The following is a 19,732-nucleotide window of genomic DNA, read 5'->3' on the forward strand; positions in this document are numbered from 1 at the left end:
CAGACTTTCTGGTTGAGCAGGACCATTCCAGCCCCACCCTGACTGCTTTTCCTGGAAGCAGAGAACAGAACTTTGACCCCTGCTAGGGGCATTGGTGGTGCCTGAGGGCAGGCTTACCCAACCCAGCTCCACCCAGAACAAGACTGATAACAGGACACAAAAACAACAGCATAGCCTGTTCCTCCAAGCAAGCTCCACCAACTGACAGGGACGGCATCCTGCACAGCCTTTTCACGGCACCTACTGACTCATTATACAGGGAGTGGTCGAACCTCACCCACAGACACCACCTAACGGCTCAGAAACTAAACAAGGCATGTGAATACCCAAACAAAAACCTAAAGGAAAGAAACAACAACTGATCGACATGGGAAGAAATCAGCGAAGGAACTCAGGAAATATGAAGAACCAAATGGAAAACACACCCCCAAAGAGGAGCACCAGCCCCCTAGAAACGGACACCAACCAAAATCAGGCAACCAAAATGACAGAAGAGGAATTTCGTATGTGGATCATCAGAACACTCACCAAATTGCAACAACAACTCAATAACCAACACAAAGAAACCACCAAAAGCCTCCAGGATCTATAACAAAAGTTCACTAAAGAAATAGACACAATGAAGAAAACTTTAACCAAACTCCTGGAAATGAAGAATCAATTCAGGGAACTACAAAATACAGTGGAAAGTCTCAAGAACAGGGTAGATCAAACAGAAGAAAGAATCTCAGAGATTGAAGATAACACCCTCCAACTAAATAAAACCATCACAGAGATAGAGCAGAGAAACAAGAGAAAAGAGCAAAGTCTACAAGAGATGTGGAATTATGTGAAGAAACCTAATGTGAGGGTCAGAGGGTTACCAGAAGGGGAAGAGGACAACACCCAAGGGTTGGACAAGCTATTTGAAGATATAATAGAGGAAAATTTCCCAGGCCTTGCTCAAAATCTTGATATACAAGTTCAAGAAGCTCAGAGGACCCCTGGGAGATTCAATGCAAACAGGAAGACTTCAGGACATGCAGTCATCAGACTGACCAAAATATCAACTAAAGAGGCCCTTCTAAGAGCTGTAAGACGAAAGAAGCAAGTGGCATACAAGGGAAAGCCAATTCGAATAACACCAGACTTTTCTAATAAGACTTTACAAGCAAGGAGAGACTGGGGCCCCATTCTCACTCTTCTGAAACAAAACAATGCCCACCCTAGAATCTTATTCCCTGCAAAACTAAGCTTCATATATAAAGGAGAAATAAAGACATTCTCAGGCAAGCAATGTCTCAGAGAATTCACCAAGACAAGACCAGCCCTACAAGAAGTACTCAAAACAGTGTTACGCACAGAACACCATAATAAAAACTCACGAATATAAAAACAACCAAAACCAAAAGATTAAAGGCCAGATAATACAATGGCTCAAGAGAGAAATCAAAGCAACAACATCCAACCCAACACAATGAACAGTAATCTACCTTACCTATCAGTTCTCTCAATAAATGTGAATGGCTTAAACTCTCCACTCAAGAGACATAGGCTGGCTGAATGGATAAGAAAATACAGGCCAAGTCTATGCTGTCTTCAGGAAACACATCTAACCTGCAAGGATGCATATAGACTAAAAGTAAAAGGGTGGAGATCAGTATTCCAGGCAAATGGAAGCCAAAAGAAGGCTGGCGTGGCAGTTCTAATTTCAGACGATTTAGTTTTTAAACCAACAAAAGTAGTGAAAGACAAAGAGGGTCATTATATAATGGTGAAGGGCACACTTCAACAAGAAGAGATAACAATTTTAAATATATATGCACCCAACTTAGGTGTACCCAGTTTCATAAAGCAAACCTTACTGGAGCTAAGCAAATGGATTAATAGCAACTCCATAATCACCGAAGATTTCAACACCCCACTGATGGCACAAGACAGATCCTCCAAACAGAAAATTAATAAAGAAGTAATGGACTTAAACAAAACCTTGGAACAACTAGGTCTGACTGACATCTACAGGACATTCTACCCCAAATCCACTGAATATACGTTCTTCTCATCAGCTCACGGGACATTCTCTAAGATTGACCATATCCTAGGACACAAAGTAAATCTCAAGAAATTTAAAAAAATAGAAATCATACCATGTACCTTCTCAGATCACAGTAGAATAAAAGTAGAAATCAACCCTAACAGAAACTCACATTTCTACACAAAAACGTGGAAATTAAACAACCTCCTACTAAATGATTACTTCATAAATGAAGAAATCAAGATGGAAATAAAAAAATTCTATACTCCTACACTGCTGGTGGGACTGCAAATTAGTTCAACCTCTGTGGAAAGCAATATGGAGATACCTTAAAGTGATACAAGTGAATCTACCATTTGATCCAGCAATCCCATTGCTGGGCATCTACCCAAAAGATCCAATGACACTCTACAAAAAAGACACCTGCACTCGAATGTTTATAGCAGCACAATTCATGATTGCAAGGCTGTGGAAACAGCCCAAGTGCCCATCAATCCAAGAATGGATTAATAAAATGTGGTATATGTATACCATGGAGTACTATTCAGCTCTAAGAAACAATGATGATATAGCACATCTTATATTTTCCTGGTTAGAGCTGGAACCCATACTATTAAGTGAAGTTTCCCAAGAATGGAAAAACAAGCACCACATATACTCACCAGAAAATTGGTATTAACTGAACAGCACCTAAGTGGTCACATAGGTACTGCAGTAATAGGGTATTGGGCAGGGGGGAGGGGGGCGGGTATATACATATATAATGAGTGAGATGTGCACCATTGGGGGATGGTCATGCTGGAGACTCAGACTTGTGGAGGGAGGGGGAGAAATGGGCATTTATTGAAACCTTAATATCTGTACCCCCATAATATGCCAAAATAAAAAAAAATTAAATTAAATTAAATTAAAAAAGTTAATGAATTGAGCTGAAAAAATGTAGTCGAAATAATATAAAATCCATGCACTACAGCTTGTGGGTGAGCGTGTGAGTTCATTGAAAAGACAAAAACAAAAAATAAACAACAATTAATATAAGAGGAGAGAGAGAGAAAGAGAGAGAGAGAGAGTCATTTTCCAAATCTCCTCCTCCCCAATCTTAGCAGATTCTTGCCCTGCCCCCCACATCTTTTTTCTCTCTTCTCCAGGCTGAATCTGGGGCTTCATTTACCCTTGTCTACTGTGCATTCACCCTGACTGCACCTGCATCTGGGCCATGCCTTAGGCTGCCAGAAAGAGGAAAAAAATCCCAAGTAGTTCACTCCACCCTCACAGGACCATGTCTCTAACTGAAGAGAGGAAGGTTTGCTCTTTCAGAGCTCATGAGCCTGCAGACCTCCCCCCCCAAACACACACACACACACACACACACACTCACACACACATTGCAGGACTGCCTGGGATGGGGTGTGAAAGGATGGAGGAAACAAAAAGCAGTGCGTTTCCATACATTTGGGGAGTTATAAGATTCACATCCTGCCCCTTGAGCTTGAAGTGGAAGCTTCTCCTAGAGCTGTATTAGTTTGTACTGATGCCCACAGATCAGTGCTGTTTAAACAAATAGAGGGAAATGCACCTTAAATGCTTACATTAGAAGAAGGGTTTCATATTGCTAATTTAAATTTCCACCTAAGGACTAGAAGAAAAAAAAGAAAAAGAAATCTAAAGCCAGCAGAAGGAGGGAAATACAATGAAGATAAGAGCTGAAATTAATGAAATTCATTTTGAATAATTCTTTGAACAGAAAACAATAGAGGTAATATATCAAAAAGCTGGTTCTTTGAATCAATAAATTAGTTGATAAAATTCTAGCAAGATTGGCAAAGAAAAAAAGAAGAAACTATTATCAATATTAGCAATAGAGGAAAGGTATCACTATAGACTCTGCAGACATTCAAAGGGTAATAAAGGAACACTGGGAACAATTCACATAAATTTGACAACTTAGATGAAACAGCTCAATTCTTCACAAATCACAAACTACCAAAACAGTACCAAGATGAAATAGACTACTTAAATATTTTAAATCTATTAAAGGAATTGAATTCATGCCTCAAATCCTTCCAAATAAGAAATCTCCATACATAAATGGTTTTACTGGTAAATTCTACCAAATATTTAAAGAAAAATTAACATTAGTTAGGCACAGTCCTTTTCACACATAGAAGACAGGGCACAGCCTTCGAGAAAATGTTTGCCAATTAAAAATCTAACACATACCTGTCTTCAGAATACAAAAAGAACTCCAGAAAACAATTAACTCAATGCAAAATTAAGCCAGAATGTGAACATAACATTCACTGAGGAAGACATGTGGATGGCAAATAAGCCCATAAAAAATGCTCAACATCATTAATCATCAGGAAAATGCAAAGCAAAATCAAAATGAGTTGCTAATGTACATTCATTAGAATATCAAAAATGAAAAAGGCCAATCAAACCAAGTGTTGGAGAAAATGTGAGTAACTGTAACTCTCGTACCCTGCTGATAGGAAGTCAAAATAGCATACCACATTTGGAAACAGTTTGGCAGTTTTTTCAAAAGTTAAGCCTCTACTACATCTATTAACCACATGCCTCAGCCATTCTTCTTCTATATTTTCCCACTCACACCCCAAAAGATGAAAACATGTCTATATAAAGACTTGCACACAAATATCCATAATCTATTTGTAATAATGCCCAATTGAGAAAACCATAATATCTATCATAGGTGAGTAAAGATACAAAAGGAATTCTACTCAGTATAAAAAGGAATGAATATAACGACATGGATGAATGTCAGATGACTTATGATGTGAGAGAAGGAAGCAGACAAAAAAAATTACATGATTTATAATTCCAGTTATAAAAAGTCAGGAAATAATTTATAATAGCCAAAAGCATAGCAATGCTCGTTTGGGGTGATGAGGCAATGAGGCAGGGATGGGTAGGAAGGTAAAAGTATAAAATGGCCCAAGGAAATTTTCAGGGTGATGGATATGTTACCTTCTTGATTGCAGAATGATTTCATTGATCTTTATTTATGTAAAAATCATAAAATTTTTTTACTAAAAGCCAGGTGCAGGTAGGCCAATTATATCTCAATAACACTGTTAAACATTTTTTAAAGAAATAAATTAAATGTGCATTCATAAAAAGAATTTGAAGGGACTAAAAAAAGAAATCTGTCCTTTATGCTTGCAGTTTAAAATCAAATGCTTGCTCCTGATGTTTAGTTTGCACATAAGTAAACACCCGAGGAGTGCCTCTCAGCGGCGGAAAACATGCAAAGAAAACGGACTCAAGAACTGAGTTGAGACCTTGACGGGAATCACAGTGTAGCTCACCTAACTGCAAGTAGACACGATTCAATAATCACGTTATACAGTGTCTGGCAAACAGCACAATCTATTAAGTATTAGTCAGTGTGTTTGATAAATGTTACATTTTTGAAGTTACAGTTATAAACATATTTAATGGGTAATTATTCTTAGTAAGATATACTGAAGGGCAGAGAAATCAGCTGTTGTTTTGTCAGTGTATCTATAGCCTTTTCAGAGAAATTTGGTCTTTATGACATAGTTCAGTCAGTTGATGTCCTAATGATCAATTCATATCTCAAATTGCCACATTTTCTACATAAACATGTACTTGTGTATTGATTAAAAACATGTATCTTTGTATTTTTTCTCTAGGCTTAGATACCCCTCACCTCTGTATAATGGGGCACAGATTAAAATGTACACTAAATGGAAAGATTTAATCTTTTCTTAGTATTTTTCAGTAATTTGAGTATGATGACCAATATAAATATGTTCCATTATTTGACCAGTACTCACACTCAATATTTAACAATCATTAATGCTAATCAAATAGGAAATGAAAATGCATCTTAGAAAAATAATGGATTTGAATATCCTGGTGTACAAGCATTGCCAGAGCACTTAATTAGCTGTCATAGTTAAGATTTCCTTGTACATAGTAGACAATCCATAAATATTTGTTGAAGGATGAAGTGAAAGAAGATATGAGTAAATAAAGAGAAAGAAACAGAAGAGAAAAGAGAAGGAATGTTAAAAATTACAGCCCAGGAAGTGTCATGGCATCCTTAACAGATAATCATTTTGGTCAGTCTTCAACATGTCTTGCCTATCTGAAATATTCTTATCAGCAATCAGTGTCTTATCAGGAACTTACCTACTTCCCTGGCTCCAACCCAGCCACCCATAGTTTTTAAAAAGCCCTAGTGGAGTACTGAGCGTCCATAGTAGAGTGGCACTGATTTAAAGAATTGTCTGAAGGGCATTTGGGGTGTGAGTGTGCGCATGTGTGTGTGTTTAATGCCACAGATTTTAAAAACATTAGCAGTAGCACAATTCTCTGGAAGAACATTCTCTGGAAAATGTCCAATGATAACTTGAAATTTGCATTAATTATTTTTAGGGCAACAACATAATTACAAGGCACCAAACTTGTCCCAGGCCCAGAGAAAGGTGCTGGGGACATAACCTAAAGCGGGGTGCTTGCATCTGTCACTCAGGTTGCATCTAGGTAAGAGTATGAGAAGATATGGAATAATGAAAGAGTTTACTCTTTTCTATTCCAATTACAAAGATCTGGAACAGGAAAAGACACTGCTACCATTTCATTGCTAAGGTACATTATAACATGGAGTGCAGGCATCGAACATGCACCTGCCCCATGAGAGATTTACTAGGAGGATTCAACCTGAATTTTGAAGCTCATAAGCCTGGGAAACAAGCAACACAACTCGAGCACAGAAGCTGCTTTGAGATGAGACCGTTGATCAAGGTCTGAACAAGCACACTGGGCTAGGTGTTAAGGGAAATGCATCGCTTGTTTTCACAATGTGTATGCTTTATTGGCAGTAATGATCAAGGTGTAACAGAGAATTAGAAGTCAACATATAAAGTCTTCAATTAAATGCTGAACTATTTTATTCAAGCATGGGAAGGTCATTATGTCATTAAAGTGGGTCTTGAATGGAGTGTGCGGGTCACAGAAGATGGATTATTCTGCATGCCTATCTACCCCAAATGTATCTTTTACAGGGATAAGAATGGTATGTTTTTTTTTTTTTTTTAATAGGCCACATAATGAGTACTCTTTAAAAGTCTTTTCTGGTAATTCTATAAAAGTCAATCTTGAAATGATATGTAGGTTATCTCTAAGGAAAAATGTGTAGGTATAATTTTCTTGTTTTATTCTATTGTTAAATAATCACTGATTTACTAAATCTGATGTATAAATGGTTACTTTCACTTCTTAGCCTTGTAGAGACCTAATAGAAGTTCTTTTAAAACAGAGAACACATAATTTTGATGAATGCCATATTCAGCATTCTAATTTGTGAGTGGACTCTGATTTTTAATGACATAATGATCAGAGCTGGAAAAAGGTCACATTGACCCCGTCTCCTACCATTCATCAATAGTCGAGATTGTTCACGTCATTCTTACTGAACTATTTTCCAATCCAATTGATCCTTCTATATATGCACTGACAATTTTCACGACATTCTGTAATAGCATTCATCCTTCTGCAAATTTCATTGTTTTGAATATATTAAAAACTCCATTCTAATATAAGGTTATTCATATTTTGATAGATGTGGAGAGAGAAGTTGAGATCCCATACAGAAATATATAATTTTGTCATAAATGGGGAGATACTTGTAAGAATACTAAAGTTTAGAAATATTTTGTCAACATCATTTTCATTCTTTAGCAAATGGTGGTTTTTTTGTAAGCTACGGATTTCTAGACAAAAAAACATACATATTACTTTTACTACAAAATTAAATTGTGTTGAAAGTGGACATCTTTATTTTACATAATATAAATATTTACTAATTAAATTGCCACAAAAGTAAGTTTTTCATTTTAAGTACTAAGGTCTTATAATGACGTAGTTGGTAGTAGAGCATTTTGTATTTTGTGGAAATATTATAAAGTGGGTCAATTCTAACTGTGAATTTCCCTTACTTTAAAAATAGCATCTCCCTAAACATGAGATCACCAATAAAATGTCTATTGTGATTTGATGTTTTTATCCCTAAAAATACTTCTGCTGCATAAATCGATCCTTTTCTTTGGGAATATTACAGAAAATGTTAGTTAACAAACATTTCAAAGAACTAAGAAAGAAAAAACAAATGTAACCTAAAAATATAAAATGGAAGTATTAATTTATGCATTGTTGTATAGTTACCACATTAGTAGAAATTTCAGAAAATGGCTCAAAGTGCTTTTTTTAGAGAGTAAGATTATTAAACTCTGACAACCTCAAGACCTGGGATCATTGTCTCATATCAAGGTCTAAATGGCTACATTAAAATGGAAACAATTAGGCATAATTAAATCAAATACTTTAAGCTAGTAAGATAATGACAACTATTTTGGCCCACTTACATATTTTGTATGTGATATCAATAAAACACTACATCTTAGACACAATTTAGAGCTCAACTATAAAACTATATAGAAAACTCAAATATTTGTCATTTGTGTCTTAGTCCATTCAACAAATATTTGTCAGCCAGCTCTGATGTACCAGACAATGGGCATACAGTAGATCCTCCTTAACAGAGCTGATAGTCCACTGGAAACCACACAGAAAAGAATCCTGGGGATGAAATGTCATGAGACTTAGAAAAGATGATGCAGTGCAAAGATAGCTAGGGTGACCTTATGTCCTGGTTTTCCAGGGGAAGTCCCTGGAAAGTGTATACCTATATTCCTGGCAAAATTACTAATAGTGCCCCATTTCACTATAAAACATGTCCTGGTATAGCCAATGCACTATATGGTACCCTTGTCTTTGGCAATGTAAAGTTTGAGATTCTAGAATAATTCTGCCTGTAGTATACTGCTCTGGAGACTAGGGATAGATTTTTAGGGTTAGCATGTATGAGGTTAGTGCCCCAATAGATGTGCCTACTATTTAATCACTGGACTCTCAGTGTGAAGATCATGGGAGACTTGAAACTGAGTGAACACAACATGTGAGGCCCTAAATTAGCCACATATATTAAAATGACTGTTATGGACTGAATGCATCTCCTTAAAATTCATATATTGAAGCCCCAATCCCCAACGTAATGGAGATGGAGCCTTTGAGAGGTAACTAAGGTTAAATGAGGTCATAAGGGTGGAGCCCTGGTCCAATAAGATTAGGGTCCTTACAAGAAGAGATATAGGGGAGCTAGCATTTCCCCCATCCCCTCCTCACCCTCTGTCCCACATGCAGGTACCTAAGAAAAGCCACAGGGTCGCATGAGCACCCAGTGAGGAGGGAGCCCTCTGCAACCCAAGGGGACAGTGCTCATCAGACAGGAGCCTGTTGGCATCGTGATCTTGGACTTCCAGCCTCCAGAACTGCGAGAAAATGAATGTTGTTTAAATACCAAGTCTGTGGTGTTTTGACGTGGCAGCCCAAGCAGACCAGTGCAATGACTGACAGCTCAGACTATAGCACTGAAGAGCTCCCAGCTCCACCAAGATGTCTGGGATGCTTACAGACTGAGCAAAATATGACAACTGAAAGGATGATTTGGGGATGATACTTGTACATATGAAATTTCTGACTTTTAACTCAGAAAGGCAAGATAATCAGATTTGGGATTTCAATTCCTTTGCAATTGAATATCTCTGGACTATAATTTACAAGGTATATTAATCTTTGAACTTTCATTTCTCACTGGGAACTTAATAATGGAAGAAGATTTATAGTCAAATATGGAGACTATTTAGGCTATTGGGATTTTATTATTAGAACTGCTCTTTTGTTTTAGTCTAACATTTTCATTAATTCTGGTTGCAGAATCCCTGATGAATTATATTGGACAATGTGTCAGGATAAGATCTGGGGGGGGGGGAATAGAATGTATTTATAGTCTTGAATATTGAGTGGCCTTGAGATAGATAAAGGAATGTATTGTTGACCCATTTCAGCATCTTTGGGTGTAAAATCTATGTTGCTTATTAGTGACTCCAGAGGGATACACAATGAAGAAGTGGGGTGCTCATGAAGATGGGAGAATGTTATGAAAGACTGGAAATATCCCCCCAGAGGTACGGTCATGCTCATTAGGCTCACTGGACGAGAGCAGTTTCTCCAGAGAACAAAACACTGCAGAGGGTGAGACAAGGAAACTTCCTCTTCCTGTTTGATGTTCCCTGAGAGCTGGAGGTGGCCCGACATGCTGGGGCCCCTCTCAAACATCCCACTGCCTAAGGGAAGGGGAAGTGACGGACTCTTCTAATGGTCATTTGGGGAAGAACAAATAGAACTTCTCAGCTACTTGTGAACAAACTGCTTGCAAAGAGACAGTTGTTTTCCTCTGCTTCTCCAAGCCCCAAGATTCAGAAATCTGAGATTAAATTTTTTTACAAGAAGATTTATAATTCTGGGATTGAATATTTTATGGACCTCACAATTATATTAAAAATACAATGCAACTGTCAAAACAATGAATTCGGGTTGCAGATAGATTTCTGTCTATTTTCCTGGAATAGCAGTAATCACCTTGGTTTCATTTATTTGTGTTGAATGTTTGCTCAGTGGAATTATATATTTGTTTTAAGTCATTTGGGCTTGCCAGGATTGGGTATTTTTTCCCAAGGCTGTTAGGAAGTTATTTTCATTTTTCACCTTGTTTTAAATGAAAACATACGGTTCTCCATTTTTAAGCATCACTTTTCTTATTCTTCTGGAGCTGATGTTCTAGATGCAGTGACTGATCTGGCCTCATCCCACCACCTGGCCACCTTGTCCTGCGAGCAACTCTACAGTAGGAACCGGATTGTTCTTCAGGAAACAGAGTGAAGAGTGTAAGGCCCAGAACTGCATTTTGGAAATCTCCAGGGACTTCTTTTCACCTTTAATGTTGCAGTGATGGCTGGCACTGTGCTGTTGCCTGTGCATACTAATGACAATAAAACATAAGAGATGGAATATCACAGTGGAAAAAGTGGAAAAAGCAGTTACTTTGGAACAGGACCAATACCAGGACAAATCCTGCACCCTGCACTGGTTAGAGACACCCTCAGGGATGAGATGAGACTTTGAACCAGCACCTAACTCCTTAGAACATCAGCTCTTTCAGGTATAAATGGTGGTAATAATAAAACTCATGGAATGTTATGAAGATTGAATGAGATGACACTTGTGAAGAGCTTAGCATAGTGTCCAGTCCCTAATAAGTACTGAACATGTTATTGAGAGTACAGTTAAATCAAAGATAGGGCAATTGTTCATTACATAACAACTAATGTCTATATAATGAGAGTCGTTACCCTAAGCGGTTCTTACAAGGAATAGGATAAGGAGTGTAGAGGGAAGAATTTACAGCTTGGCTCACAGTGGGTTCAACCACAGCACCCAGTGGTGATGGCCACGATGCTACTGCTGAGGGTGACTCCCAAGTCACATCGATGTTTCGATTTAGCACATGTTTGCATAAAATAAGAGCAAATGGATAAGTAGTGAAGAAATGAATGACGAAGGAATGAGTGAATGCTGTCACGGGGATCTATCACTTGGTAGAGTAGAAATTAGGATTGGGGCCAGATTGTGAAAGCAAATATCAGGCTCACCTGTCAGTATCTGTCGCTTTTTCTAGAGGATTTTTCTCTGACTCTCTTAGAAAGATGAGTGGGATTGGATCAAGGATTAGCTGTGCTTCAGCCCAAACCACCCACCTGCTGTTTTTGTCAGCTTACTGGAACCGCCTCATCCATTCCTTTATGTATTGTCTAGTGCCGCTCTCAGCTGTGTCAGACCACATGGCCAGCGAGTCTATCACACTTACTACTTGGTCCTTTAGAGAAAAAGGTTGCAGATCCCGGAATTTGATTATGGGAGAAATTATGATCCATAATTCTCAGAGCAGTACAACAAATTCCCAATAAAGATATACTTCCCTATCTTTAAGTTCAAATGACTTCTAAAAGCTGTTACTTAAGCTTCTCTTGTATTTTATAGTTCATTGAAAACTTACAAGTCCTCTTCCCTCCCAAACTTCATTAAGCCTTAGATAAATCGGCCAACTCTGCAGAACAGTTTTAGAGAAAGAATATGGCTAAGACTTGGCAAAATTACCTTGCAGAAAATATATCCTTTGCCAATTAAAGCTGTTAGAATGTTTAATATCTCCTGACCTTATTAATTCCCATTTATTAAAAAGATGTATTGACAGTAACTGGCATCTCTAATATGTATCGAGGCAAACTTTTGGATGCTTTCTGCATCGACTGTGACTCCGGTGAGCGTCTGCTTCCCTGGGTGGCCACTGCCCATTAGTTTTAATCCAATATGATGAAGTGTGTCTTCTTTCATCCCTCTCCCCACACCCAATTTAATGTCACGGCTATGTTCCTGCACAGCATGGCCATTCAGCCACAACTGTGTCCTTTAAACAAGCTAAATGGTTCAGACTATTTCTGCTAGGGGTTTCATCCACTGACAATCTAAACACACAGCTCATGGTCCCTCACCACGCCAAGCATAATACCAAACTTGTTGGTGCTTTTCCTGGACAAGTCCTTCTGTCTTTTCCAAATACGTTCTCCTCATTAAATAGAAAATGTCTCCATTTAGTGATGGTGTCCTACTCTCCCCTGCCAACCATAAATAATCCCGTAAATGAATGATGGGCATGACCCATAAAAGCCTGCCACCCAGGATGAGAGTTAGACTCTAAAGAGTGCCCCTCCTAAACCTGCAAGAGAGTGACAATCGAGAGGAACAACACTTAAGAAGAGAGGAGATACGTGTGACTAAAGTCTGGCACAGTTCTTGAGGACCAGTGAAAAAATGTATGGATTACAATGTAGTAATAAGCATACAGGGTGTTCAAGGATGCTTTGGGAAACAGCCAGGGCCACATAAGACAGGACCTTCAAGGACGTTTCAAAGCCATTTTTTTCAGCATGGCCACCTATGATTCCCTCAATTCTATAATTTGGGCTAAAAAAGCTGATAGTATTTATTCTATTATTCAATGCACTAAACTAAACTAACTTCCCAATGCACTTATTGGGGAGAGATGAAAATGATAGCCATTCATATGTATTAGCATGGCTGTGGGAGACTTTTTTATTGTTTCCAATTCCTCCCATGTTCTTTCTTTGAAGGATGTGGTAGCTTACTTGAAATTGATACTAGCAATTGCTTCCTTCCCACTGAAAATATCTGGGCTGGTTTGTAACTTTGACGGATAGAACACAGGGAGAGTAACAGTGTGCCAGTTCCAGGCCTAGCTTTCACGAGTGCTGCAAGCTCCCTTTCTTGTACGCTGGGAACTTGACCCACTAGGCTGTTCTGGAGTGACAGTCACATGGAGGAACACAGAGACACCAGACAGGTGAATGGAGAGACCACCTGGTGCACTCAGCCCGGTCAGGCCTCAGCTAACACCAGCCTCTTCTGCTACATGGCTGCAATTGCAGGAGGGACCCCAAGCAAAAATAGTTCCACTGACCCCAGTTAACCCACAGAACTGGGAGAAATAATAAATGACTGTTTTATACCACTGAGTTTTGGGGTGATCTGACACAGAGCAACAGATAACAGAGCCACAAGTTTATGCATCTCCAACTCTTTGCTTTGGGTTTTGCAGTATCTCCCTGTGTGGAGAACACTTCTCCACCCTATAGGTGTTGGTCTTGGCCAGGTGATGGCTTTAACCAATGGGGTATATGGGAGTAACATGGGCCTCAGCAGAATTTTAAACACCCATTCAGCTATTTCTTTTCTTTCTCTCTTTCTCTGAACCAGGAAGAACGTATCCTAGATCTGGGCTCTTCCTTAAACCTGGATCCGATAAGGAAAAAACGACTACGGTCAGAGCTGATCTGAGCTTACGTGTGCTACCTCCAAACCACACCCAAAACCTAACGTAAGAGAGAAAGAAACCTTTGCTGTTACAAACCACTGATTTGGGGTTTCTTTGCTCTACAGAACATGTTGGTGAGAGTTGCCTTTTCCAAAGCCATCAGTAAGAGATCTCACAAACCGAAGAATTAGATCAACATTAAAGAAAATTATTGTGTTCTATTGAGGAGTAGGTCAGATCTCTTCCACCGAGCTCACGGGGTTTGGATCCAGAGGCCTGAAGGGTGACAGCATTTGCTAGAGCCAGGCAAGGCCCCCTCATGGCCTAGTGCAGAGGTCAGCAGACTTTTTCCATAATGGGCCAGAGAGTGAATATTTTAGGCTTTGCATGCCAAGAGGCAAAACTGAGGATATGATGCAGGGACTTACATAACCATTTAAAATGTAACCATTTAAAAATGTAAAAAAAAATATTCTTAGCTGTCAGGCCACAGGGAAGCAGATGGCAGGCTGGATCTGGCCTGTGGGCTGTAGTTTTCTAACCCCTGGTCCTATTGTCAAGATGAGCACACACACACACACACACACACACGCACACATATTTCCAGTACGATCCAGTAAGTGGGCAACACATGTGTCACACAAGACCTTCCTGAAACCTAGAGAAGACACACAGACCAATCCGGGTTCTTATAAAATGTCTTCCAGAGGAGACGATGCGCGAGTGAATCCTGAATAACAAGGAAAGGAAAAAGGTGGAAAAGATGATGAGATTATATGAACAAAGCCTCAGAGTTTTTGAAACCACATATGTGCAGGTAAAGTACAAAAAATATGAAATAACACAAACATAGTACCAAAAACTTCCAAACACAGTTTGTCAGCGTTGCTGTCTGTTGTCAGCACACACACACACTTATGACATGGCTGTTTAGCTGGCTTGGGCTGCCACGTAACAAAGTTCCCTGGACTGGGCAGCTTAAACACAGAAATTTATTTCTCACAGTCCTGGAGGCTCAGAGGGCCAAGATCAAGGTGCCACCCAACTCAGGGTGAGGGCCCTTCTCCTGGCTGCCTGCGATATGGCTGTGTCCTAGCAGGGCAGGGGTGGGGCAAGGGGGGATCTCAGGTGCCTCTTCTTATAAAGGCATTCTTCCTATCAGATCAGCGCCACGCTCTCAGGACCTCACTTAACCTTAATTACCTTCTTATAGGCTCCATCTCTGAATACAGTAACATGAATTTGAGGGCACACATTCAGTCCATAGCAGTAGAAAATACAATTAAGCATCACAATTTGCACATAATAATATGTCTGATGCTTCTTTCATTGTTCCCCATGTCTCCAAACTTGTGAAGTCTCTTGCCATGGGAGACAAGGTCCTTAAGTCCTTATCATTCCACTCTGAAGCTGTATTACACAAGGAATACACAGGAAAACATATCAACAAGCATACTTCTGCATTTAAAGTAGGATCTCCTCAACTAAAGCAATTCTCCAGTTTCAATTAGGAAGACTCAGAATGATGGACAGTTATTAGAGCCAGGACATGATGCTGTAAATTTATAATCTCACATATATCTGCAAATTCCAAGGAAATGTCCATTATCCATGTTTATTGTCATGACAGATTTTAGAAACAATAAATGCTATTTAGATAAGTGGTTTCTTGCTTCTAAACTGCAAAACTGTACCTCTTATTTTTTTGTGCAAAATTTTTGCGATAACCATATTATTTTTGTATACTTAGTGAAGTCATTTTTTGACAGGTTTTTATTCTCTAACAGTTACAACAAGGTGATATGAATAGAAAATAAATATTTTGCATGGCAACTCCAAATTTTCTATTAAATTTAACCGCTAGGCTTTGTTTTTATAATGATGCTTCATTGTCTGGGGGCATTTCAAAGTCCTGATAAGCTGTCTGAATACTCATGAAATGTTAAATTATGTTACTTATAGATGTAATGGTATGTTGACTGCTTTTTATTCAAGGTCTATATAGAAGCTGATAATCTCTCTACAGATCAACGTTGTTTGTGATATTAATCCAGACTTGCATCCTAAATTTAGTAGAGATAGTGGCATATTTCAACTAAAATAAATTATTAATTCCATTTCCAACGATATGACATTGTAGATAAAGATGATAAGAAGAAATCCCATCTCCTTTAAAATAAGCGAATATTGAAATAAATTGAAATAAATTGAAATAAGTTGAAATAAATTCAAAGATTTACCAAAAAGTATCATTTTCCATCCTCACTATCTTTTTTTACCCACTGTACTTTTAAAAGTATAGCTATGATCTCTTATGAAGAAACATTACTTTAAATTGAACAAGCATTAAATCTCCAATGCTAGGTTCATTCTGAAAATGATTATTAAACACCTATAATGCACAAGCATTGTGATTGAATAAGATATAGTTCCTGCTTAGAAGAAGTCATAGTCTATTAAGAGATGCATCCATATAAATATCGTACTTAATTTTAAAAGATATTAATTGCATATACTGTTTTAACAGAAATTAATCCTAATAGAGTATATATATATATTTCAAACTAAAATTGAAAAAATGCAGAAAGCAAAGGTACAAAAAATTTTCTAATCTTACAATATATGATCTCTCTCTCCATCACACACACACATACACACACAAACACACAACTCACACACGTGCGCAAGTGCACACGTTCTCCACCTTCTTCTCAGATAATAGAGTAATTCGGTTAATTGCTTGTGGAATAGGAAGATTCATGTAGTTACCAAAGGTTCCACTAGAGAACCAGTGAGAGACCCTTTAGGACAGAACATCTTTGATGTCATGATTCTAAGACACTAATAAAATGAAGAAACAGAAGAAAATGTACTAAATGAACTTTTTATTATACATTGAGTGAGATTAATCCTATCTGATATAGGATAAAACAAAACAAAACAACAGAAAACAAAATAAAAGCATTGTCCCTAAGTAACTAGAGATTCTATGACAGTGGTTCTCAAAGTGCTGTCTGCATGGTAACAGCTTCAATATCACCTGGAAACTTTAAGAAATGCTAATTTACAGGCCTCACCTACAGCTACCGAATCTGAACTCTGGGGTTGGTGCCTGGGAATCTGAATTTTAACAAGCTTCTCGGGGATTCCGATGTGCACTACGGTTGGAGAACTGCCGTTCTGGGCAGTGCTTGGAAAGAATCTCTAGTCACTTGGGGACAATGTTTTTGTTTTGTTTTCTGTTGTTTTGTTTTGTTTAGTTTAGTTTTTAAATATAAATGACAAGTTTTACAATCATAATATTGGTATTATTTCACACCAGTATTATAAAATTTCATCTTATGTTATATGGGATTTGATTTTCTTTTTGATCATCCCCTTTTATTTTTGGAGTGCCTAAAAACTGACATTCTCATTATTTTCACCAGCATTAATATTTCACTTGAAAGCCATCACTGATCCTAAACTGGCTTCTTCCTGTGCTTCTATAACACTTTGTACATATTCTAACAATTAATAGTACTAAATATCCTTCATTTCTATATGTATTCACCTGTCCAAAGTGGGAACTTCATCAAGCTAAAGTGCATCTAAACAGCAATTTATCTAAACTAAAGATCTGGTATAGAATAGTTCTTATTAGCATATATTTGTAAACTAAGTTAATATTCACAAACTAATTTCTCTAAAAAGAATTCATCAGTGAATATTATAAGTTTGGTGAAATCAACTAAAGTTTCTGATTAAATAAAAATACATATAAACAAAATATAGCCTGAGAAGATGACATTGCTTTTGGGTGAGTATAGGTTTGCTCCTTACAAACGACTGAGAGAAGGCTACAGTGGGGAAAGGGCTAATATGTATACAAACGCGAGGCCAGACAACATGAATTTATCCTGGTAATTAGTTCACTGTCTTGTACACAGTATGCTTTTATATTGACTTTATCTAAAACGGGTCAGCAAACTTCTCTTCTAAATGTTTGTAAATATTATAAATATTTTACAAATATGCTATACCATAGCATACCATCTCTGTCACCACTGGAGTGCAAAAATGGTCACAGACCATATGTAAACAAATGTCTGTGGCTATGTTCTAATAAAACTTTATTTGCAAAAACATGTGGTAGACTGTATTTGGCCCATGAGTTTAGTTTGTCAATCTTTGATCTAAAAAAATATTTTGTTCATATATATAAAAAAGGAAATAATCACATATATACATTTTTCTTTTAATAATAAATTTTATGTAAACATTATATGCAATAATTTTAGAAATCTTTAAATCTGAGAAAATGCCACATTTAAAAGTTATGGAAACGGTTTCTAAGGTATTGTCTTCAGTAAAGTTTAATAACTTTTATATGAGCTTCGTCAGTGTATTTCATTGTTTTACAGAGTATGTCTTTTACTCAAGATAGGAGAATATGAATAATAAAAGTAACACCAAAAAAGAAAACAGAAGATCCTTGCAGCAGTATTATTAGGATGCTGCACTGAACAATGACAAAAACAATGATTTTAAGAGCACAAAAATTTACCTTGATAGGAAATCCGAGAAGGAAAGGCGAATGGGGTATCCATATCGGAAGATCTTCACCATCTCCAGGACCCCAATATATTGTAGCTGAGCAGACACATAGAAATTATCAAAAGTATCTGGAAGCTTTGAGTTATTGGGCCTGATGCAATGAATGAAGTGTGGGGTGCACTTCTGAAGTTTCCCAACAATATCCGTTAGTGATTTCTAAGGAGAGAATAAAAACCAACTAATTCTCTAAAGAAGACACTGACTGAAAATATAATGCAGTTTTTTAATAAAAATCTTTATCTTTAGTCCAAGACTATTGTTAATTATGCATTCACTCACTCTATGTGTGTGTGCTTTTTTTCTGAAGGTACTCAAGTTGTCAAAAATGGAAAAAAATTTCTACATAAATAAATCATCTACAGTTGATATAAACATACATTAAGTTTTTGAAATCTAAAAACTTCACTAACCCTGAGTTGTGATGCTATGGTTATTGGATCTCCTCGTTCCAGTCTTTGAAGAAATGTTGAAGTTCCTTTCTTTTTTAATAACTGCAATAAAAACAAAATAAAAAAAAGGAAGGAAAGAAAAAAAGAGTAAGTAAATTTATTTTATTAAATTCCTGTTTAGAAGGAAAAAACTAAGTCTTGCATTCATATAAATTCATTTACAGGCAAATATAGATTTAAAACATAGATTATAAAAACCAATACCAATTGAATTTTGGAATGTTACTCTAACTTGAGAAAAATAGGCAACATTACTGTCAACCTTTCAAGTACAGGGCTTTTCTATAAATCAGACCTACCACCATCGTGCACCCATTTTATTTTGAGATAAACAAGATCTTGATCTGTTTGGTAGTACAATAAACTCACTATCCTGGTTATATTATTAACTATTCACATTTATCATGAAATGTAGCTTACTCCGGGACAAAAGAATACTATTTTATGTTACAAAGACTTGATGTTTTAACAATCGTTGGTTTGTTTCCTTACATTTAACCACAATCAGGAATTGGATGGATATATGTGTTTAATGCTTTGTTATTTTGCTCCTTTTCTTCTTTTATATACCTACTATTAGGGGTTAGTAAATTACCTCTCTATGAAAAATGGTGATAGACTATGTTTTCTTCAATAAGTAAATACAACTCTTTAAAACAATCCTATGTAGCAAAGATTAAATAATAATGAAGATTAAAAAATCAGTGGAAATGAGGCCACTGGGTGAAAAAATAAAGGGCAGAAGGTAATTAATTAAATTCTAACAGGGTGTTAAAAGGAACCTCAAACATTAATGTACTATTATATTTCACCAAGTCACACAGACTTAGACTA

The 19,732-nt window shown here is 37.2% G+C and overlaps 1 protein-coding gene across 2 annotated transcripts in view; it reads right to left on the reverse strand.

Annotated features, from left to right (window-relative positions):
- The window catches only part of MYO16 (myosin XVI), a 610,163-nt gene that overhangs the window by 121,640 nt on the left and 468,791 nt on the right, over positions 1 to 19,732 (reverse strand). For both annotated transcript variants that reach the window (XM_012751938.3, XM_012751933.2), the window contains exons 26-27: positions 18,860 to 18,940; positions 18,400 to 18,605 (exon numbers count right to left, since the gene is read on the reverse strand). In XM_012751938.3, the coding sequence (XP_012607392.2) occupies positions 18,400 to 18,605; positions 18,860 to 18,940 (287 nt within the window). The remainder of the gene's footprint in view (positions 1 to 18,399; positions 18,606 to 18,859; positions 18,941 to 19,732) is intronic.

This window comes from Microcebus murinus, chromosome 13, assembly GCF_040939455.1.
Source record: "Microcebus murinus isolate Inina chromosome 13, M.murinus_Inina_mat1.0, whole genome shotgun sequence".
Taxonomy (NCBI): Eukaryota; Metazoa; Chordata; class Mammalia; order Primates; family Cheirogaleidae; genus Microcebus; species Microcebus murinus.